This window comes from Brachyhypopomus gauderio, unplaced genomic scaffold (assembly GCF_052324685.1).
Source record: "Brachyhypopomus gauderio isolate BG-103 unplaced genomic scaffold, BGAUD_0.2 sc81, whole genome shotgun sequence".
In the NCBI taxonomy this organism is placed as follows: Eukaryota; Metazoa; Chordata; class Actinopteri; order Gymnotiformes; family Hypopomidae; genus Brachyhypopomus; species Brachyhypopomus gauderio.
Window position 1 is genome coordinate 280,001 of NW_027506902.1, and position 7,500 is coordinate 287,500.

The following is a 7,500-nucleotide window of genomic DNA, read 5'->3' on the forward strand; positions in this document are numbered from 1 at the left end:
AGTTCATGGTGTAACAAGAATGGTGACATGTCTAACTACATCACTGACTTTGCTGCCAATTTGAGGTGAATTCAATCTGGAAGACTCTATCTGAATACACACACACACACACACACACACACACACACACACACACAGTGTCTAGTGTTTAATCGTATACACATTGTGCGCGAGAAGCACAATAGCCTACAGGAACAGTGAGAGCTGCTAACAGTGAACATGAGGTTTCCTTTGGTTTCCTTCTTCATCATTGCACAATTCCACAGGATTTATTTCACTATTCTAAAACCAGGATAATGGTAAAAACTAAATAGAAAGACTAAGTGTATCAAACGTGTGACTCTATGTACGATATAGACATGCTCTGTTCTTTTCCATCTAATATGTAACTTGTGAAATGGTATGTCCCCCTGTCTATTTATTTAAATGAGGTTCTTTCCCTTCTTAGGTTATGTTATATGAGCAATACTATTAACTTGCCCCCCGCTAGTTCCCTGTATGGTGTCAGGTGAATCACTGTTATGTCCTAGTCTGACTCTAAATGATTATTCTGTGGCCTCAATCTACACTTCTGCACATCTTACTGTGCTTGTCCTTCCTCTGCTCCTCTCGTCCGGTCTCTGCCTTTGTGTGTGTGTGTGTGTGTGTGTGTGTGTGTGTGTGTGTGTGTGTGTGTGTGTGTGTGTGTGTGTGTGTGTGTGTGTGTGTGTGTGTGTGTGACTGCATATGTGTGGCCATGCCTCAGGAATACAGTGATTGGAGTTAATACAGGAATGAATCAAGCTCTTCGTGGCAGCAACCCAATCGCCACGATCCAAGGTGTGTGAGGAAGAGTGAGTGATGGAGGGAGTGGTGGAGGGAGTGGTGGAGGGAGTGATGGAGGGAGTGATGGAGGGAGTGGTGGAGGGAGTGATGGAGGGAGTGGTGGGTGGAGTGGTGGAGGGAGTGGTGGAGGGAGTGGTGGAGGGAGTGATGGGTAGAGTGGTGAAGGGAGTGATGGAGGGAGTGGTGGAGGGAGTGGTGGAGGGAGTGATGGAGGGAGTGGTGGAGGGAGTGGTGGAGGGAGTGGTGGAGGGAGTGATGGGTGGAGTGGTGAAGGGAGTGATGGAGGGAGTGGTGGAGGGAGTGATGGAGGGAGTGGTGGAGGGAGTGGTGGGTGGAGTGATGGAGGGAGTGATGGAGGGAGTGATGGAGGGAGTGGTGGAGGGAGTGATGGAGGGAGTGATGGAGGGAGTGATGAGTGAAGTGATGGAGGGAGTGATGGAGGGAGTGGTGGAGGGAGTGGTGGAGGGAGTGGTGGAGGGAGTGGTGGGTGGAGTGGTGGGTGGAGTGATGGAGGGAGTGATGGAGGGAGTGATGAGTGAAGTGATGGAGGGAGTGATGGAGGGAGTGGTGGAGGGAGTGGTGGGTGGAGTGGTGGGTGGAGTGGTGGAGGGAGTGATGGAGGGAGTGATGGAGGGAGTGGTGGGTGGAGTGATGGAGGGAGTGATGGAGGGAGTGATGGAGGGAGTGATGGAGGGAGTGGTGGGTGAAGTGATGGAGGGAGTGATGGAGGGAGTGGTGGGTGGAGTGATGGAGGGAGTGGTGGGTGGAGTGATGGAGGGAGTGGTGGAGGGAGTGATGGAGGGGAGTGATGGAGGGAGTGGTGGGTGAAGTGATGGAGGGAGTGATGGAGGGAGTGGTGGGTGGAGTGATGGAGGGAGTGGTGGAGGGAGTGATGGAGGGAGTGATGGAGGGAGTGGTGGGTGAAGTGATGGAGGGAGTGATGGAGGGAGTGGTGGGTGAAGTGATGGAGGGAGTGATGGAGGGAGTGATGGGTGGAGTGGTGGGTGGAGTGATGGAGGGAGTGATGGAGGGAGTGATGGAGGGAGTGATGGGTGGAGTGGTGGGTGGAGTGATGGAGGGAGTGATGGAGGGAGTGATGGAGGGAGTGGTGGGTGAAGTGATGGAGGGAGTGATGGAGGGAGTGATGGGTGGAGTGGTGGGTGGAGTGATGGAGGGAGTGATGGGTGGAGTGGTGGGTGGAGTGATGGAGGGAGTGATGGGTGGAGTGGTGGGTGGAGTGATGGAGGGAGTGGTGGAGGGAGTGATGGAGGGAGTGATGGAGGGAGTGGTGGGTGGAGTGGTGGGTGGAGTGATGGAGGGAGTGGTGGAGGGAGAGGACATGAACATCCCAAAAGCCTTGTCTCTGCCATGTGCTGCTGTGGTGTGCCATGCTCGGTGTTTATAATTGCATGTGTGGGTGCATGTGTGGGTGCATGTATGTGTGTGTGTGTGTGTGTGTGTGTGTGTGTGTATGTGTGTGTGTGCATGTATGTGTGTATGTACATGTATGTGTGTGTGCATGTATGTGTGTGTGTGGGTGCAGGTGTGTGCGCATGTATGTATGTGTGTATGTGCATGTATGTGTGTGTGGGTGCAGGTGTGTGTGCATGTATGTGTGTGTGTGGGGGGGTGGGGAGGGGTGTGTGTTCATGTGTGTGTGTGTGTGGGGGGTGGGGAGGGGTGTGTGTTCATGTGTGTGTGTGTGTGTGTGGGGGGGGAGGGGTGTGTGTTCATGTGTGTGTGTGTGTGTGTGTGGGGGGAGGGGTGTGTGTTCATGTGTGTGTGTGTGGGGGGGGGTGTGTTCATGTGTGTGTGTGTGTGTGGGGGGAAGGGGGGTGTGTTCATGTGTGTGTGTGTGTGTGGGGGGGAGGGGTGTGTGTTCATGTGTGTGTGTGTGGGGGGGGGGGGAGGGGGTGTGTTCATGTGTGTGTGTGTGTGTGTGGGGGAGGGGTGTGTGTTCATGTGTGTGTGTGGGGGGGGGGGGGAGGGGGGTGTGTTCATGTGTGTGTGTGTGTGTGGGGGGGAGGGGGGTGTGTTCATGTGTGTGTGTGTGGGGGGGGGAGGGGTGTGTTCATGTGTGTGTGTGTGTGTGGGGGGGAGGGGTGTGTGTTCATGTGTGTGTGGGGGGGGGGAGTGGTGTGTGTTCATGTGTGTGTGTGACTGCTGTTCAGTTTCTGCTTTTTTCTTTTCACTTTCACTTGAATTCTTCATAGTGCATTTTTGTTGCCGTAGTTTTGCACTGCTGTTGTCATGTAGGGTGTTGGCTACTGTTTGGTACTGAGATGCTATTGTTCATGTGTATAACTGTCCTGTCCTGTCATGTGTATAACTGTCCTGTCCTGTCATGTGTATAACTGTCCTGTCCTGTCATGAGTATAACTGTCCTGTCCTGTCATGTGTATAACTGTCCTGTCCTCCTCTGTCATGCAGCTCTGGCAGCCAGTGGTGGCCAGCCAACCATTTCCAGTCTTGAATGCGGCAGCAAGGTGCTGATTGGTGGTTCCGGAGGTCAAAGATCAGGACTGCCATCTTCCCTCTTCCTGAACCATCCCTCATTGCTGTCCATGGCAACAGGCTCAGGCATTGGATTGGGCAGCTCAGCGATGTCCAAACACACCAAGGCTCCATTTCCGGGCTGTATGAGTCCCTCCCCATGCTCAAGCCCCGCCTCTTCCTGCTCTTCCAGTGAACTGGCCCACAGCCCACACATAATGGGAGGAGCCAAGATTGAGTGACACTTCCAGGAAACCAATCCTAGGAACAGGAAGAGAAAACTAAACCGACCAAAGCATCTCTATCTCTCTTTCTCTCTCTTACTTGATTTTCTGCCTTTCAGCCCCCAAGTCTCTCACTCTCTCCTATCCTCCTGATGCCAAACCCCCCACAGCAGGAGTAGGGAGGGACGGAGAGAGCTGAAGATACTGCGGTGGGACGAGGAGAGACTCACATGGAAACCAAAAATATACAAAGAGGCACCATGTTTGTCTCTCTCGAGCGCATAAAGAACAAACCAAAACAACAACAAGCAACCCGTGAAGAACTACAACCACAACGACTCTGGTGGCCACAGAGTGGCAAAGATTTAACAACAAACAGTTGTAGGTGCACTCTGGGAAGTTTGAAGTACTTTAAACCAAAAGAAGACAAAAAGATGTGAATTTTAAAAAGACTCTTCATGATGAAAAGACAAGAACACCAAAATTCCAAATACCAAAAAAAACCCCAAAAACCAAAAATATGGAAGGAAAAGCTTTATCTAGAGGACATGTACATAGCCCAGCATCCAGACCTACTCAAACAATCCAGACCTACTCAAACAGTCCAGGCATCTCCCACTTTCATCTGCCATCGTCTCATTTTGTCTTTGTGTCATTATTAGTTATGTGATTTCGAATGAAGTTGTCCATGCATTACTTGTGTGTTTAACACTGGATATGGGAAGCTCAGACAGGTTTTGTGTGGTAGTCTAAAACTGGTAGTCTTCCACTTTCTACCTCTTCTTTCCTACCACATGGCCTATTTTGGTTCTCTTAACCTTCTAAAAATGTCATGTGCCCATCACTTTTTAAATAGTTTGTTTGTTTTTGTTTTTATTTAGGATTCGAGATTTGTAAGATGTTTCTGAGAAGTGTGTCATTACATGTGGTCATTGTGATCACTGTGTTGTCATGTCTTACAGAAAAGAAAATGAGTTGTATCAACTATATACCACTCTGTGTGTGTGTGTGTGTGTGTGTGTGTGTGTGTGTGTGTGTGTGTGTGTGTGTGTGTGTGTGTGTGTGTGTTGAGGTCCAGTGTAGGTGAAGGCCATGTCCATGTGACACAGGTAAACTGAGGTCTCCAGGTGTTTCCATGTGTTTCTCATACACACCTTCATGCTCTACCTCCACCCAAACCACCGACATCCATTAGTCACTTTGTTCCACTTGTTTTCTGACTCAACTCATTCGTCCCTCAGACATCATGCACTCTTGCTCCCTTAGATACCAAAGCAAATGCGTTGTGGGCCTCTCACGGCCACAGAGCAAACGCAGAAACCCCCTTCCCTCGACCCCTCCACACCCACACACACACACACACACACACACACACACACACACACACACACACACACAGGCGTTGAGGAAGGGGTGTTTCCTTATCCTTATCGCTTCATTTATGAACTGAAAAAAAGAGACCAAACTCAGTTCACCCAAATAGACCACAAACTCACAGAAGCAAAACCAAAAAACGTATCAAACCAAATAAGGAAGGAGTAGAGGAAGAGGAGAAGAGGAAGAGGAGAAGAGGAAGAGGTAGGAGGTGCACAACAAGGCGCGTCTGTCCTCCATCCCCTCCATCCGTCTCTGAAAATCAGGGATGGACAAATACAGTGACAGATGAATACAGGAATGGAATAAATACACAGCTCCAGCCTCTTCTTCCACACGCCACTCAAACACCACCCCGCCCCGCCCCGCCCCCAAGTCCTTTGGGGGCGGGATCTTTGATGACCTCACTGAAGTTAACAAGCTGTGATAGGTTCGTTTTCGGGTTGGGATGAGTTGTCCTTTTCTTCTTTTGGCTCTGCGTTTCAGTCGGGTTCGGGGGAGTTTCCTCTTCTTGCGTGTGTATATGATGTCGCTTTTGTTTGCTGATGTGCTCTCATTTTGGGAAGAAAACATAATTAATAATAATAGACATGTCCTTTTTTACGTCCCTTCCTTGTTCCTAGTTGTGCTAGAGACTATATCAGGTGGTTGGAAAAATACTGTGAACATTCATCTAAACAGATAAAGTAGGATAGTTTAAACACACGCGAGAACATTACAAACCAAAGCCAAAATAACCCTCTATAAAGCTTTAAATCGAAACCAAATATCAGATGTACTCACGTAAAGATACCAAACACTTGCACACCCAAAGATCTCCACTGAGCAGTCCTACAACCCTGGAGTCTGCAGGTGCTCAGAGGTTCGGAGAAGGGACTGGTTACAATGAACCCACGTCTCCACATTACTGTTTAGATGGAATGCATCCATTAGTGCTTCGATAGGTTTTGTAGTAGATCATCTATGTTATGATGCTTATTTATTGCTAATGTATAGGGGAAAAGTGAAACGTTAAAAAGAAAATGTTGCAGATACTGACATGATTTTAGACCAAAACATTTTTTCTCTTTTTTTCTTGGATTTTGTGTTTGCACTCCAACTTGAATTTGTGGATCTTCAAATTCAATTTTTTTTCTGATTTTATCCTGAATACATTTTCACCAGGGTTTTGTTCAAGACATTAGATTGTGTTAAAAATGTCATTCTTCTTTGCCAAGGCAACCTTTTCTAACCAAATCCAAACGAGAATGCAACCGTTGGTCCTTACTGACCAATGACAACACAGGGGCAGCCTCTCCTCCCCTTAACCCTCTACTGTTCCTTGTAATGGGCGGAGTCTGAGGAGGGATAAAACCTATCAGGGTAAAGAGCAGCATTTCATTGGGACGCTGGCATGGTCTGCATAAACTGCAACGTTTCACCACAAAGTTTGTGACTTTCTACTCAGTTTGGATAATGGTGAGATTATTATGGATGACAAAGGAGGCTGGAAGGTGGAAAGTTGATGTACATAACCGTTCTATCGGTTTAGAATGAATATATGAAGAATGTGTTGGACCTGGATCTTCTGCAGTAGAATAGTCACCAGCTCGTGAAGGCCAGCACATGAGCGATCATCTGGAAAGCTCCGCCTCTGCCTGCTTTATACAGTACTTCCTTTTTTACCATCAGATTCTTGTGTTACTGTGGTTACTGATAATTCATCTGTCTAAACGTAACATCGCCGTGGTCTACACCATTGTACGCAGTGCTGCTCAGAACCCTGAGTCAAAAGCTTTAAACAGCTACAATACCAAAAAAAAAACTGGAAGAGGGGAAAGATGGAGGGAATTAGGTAAAATTATTTTTATTTAAGAGAAAAGTGGGTTTTATGAAGAAGTGAAGGATGGAACCCATGTATAGATTGTGTCTCCATCTTTCTCTCTGCCTAGCCCTCTGCTTGCCTTCCCATCATCCTCTCTGCTTCATTTCCCACTGTTTGTATCTGGGTGGGTGTTGGAGAGAGAGCTCCTCAAATACCTCACGGCCTTCACTGACACACCAAACACAGGGAGAGCTTCAAGCAGACAGGTGCATCTGAGTGGCAAGTGTCCACTGTGGGGGCAATCTGGGAGAGGTCATGGGACAGGCTCAAGGTCAACTCTCACAGTGATCTGAAATTGTAAGTAAAGAGCCAATTTCTAAAAGGCTTGTAAAATAAGGACAAAATGGTCAGGTATGATGATTAGAATTACTTAAATATCACATTTCTGGGCCATTTGTAGGACAAGGAGAGCTTGTCATTATAAATCAATGCACAGAAAGGCACCCGCCTGTCCAGCTGGTCATTGTGATTCAGAGTGACTCATGACTCTTGAGCAGACAGTCCAACTGTAAGAATGTGACTACAGTAAAGCAGAGAAGACCATATGATGAATGCAGCACTTAGTTTAACCTTTCAAATCAGTGTTTTCACAAGTCAGTGACAGTGGGAAACGTAACAAGGGCAAATTAGAGAGAACCTTCCTATCTCACACTACTCTGACCTACTTGAGCTCCAGGCTGCCCCCACAATTGCCAAGCCCACTACGCCTTCCAGTTTACA

The 7,500-nt window shown here is 48.1% G+C and overlaps 1 protein-coding gene across 1 annotated transcript in view; it reads left to right on the top strand.

The window, feature by feature from the left end:
* pou2f2b (POU class 2 homeobox 2b) overlaps positions 1 to 6,737 on the top strand; it is a 40,968-nt gene extending 34,231 nt beyond the window's left edge. The window contains 3 exon segments of the mRNA XM_076991173.1: positions 3 to 65; positions 746 to 819; positions 3,256 to 6,737. Coding sequence (XP_076847288.1) covers positions 3 to 65; positions 746 to 819; positions 3,256 to 3,560 — 442 coding nt within the window. The 3' untranslated portion in view covers positions 3,561 to 6,737.
* Positions 6,738 to 7,500: the final 763 nt, after the last annotated feature.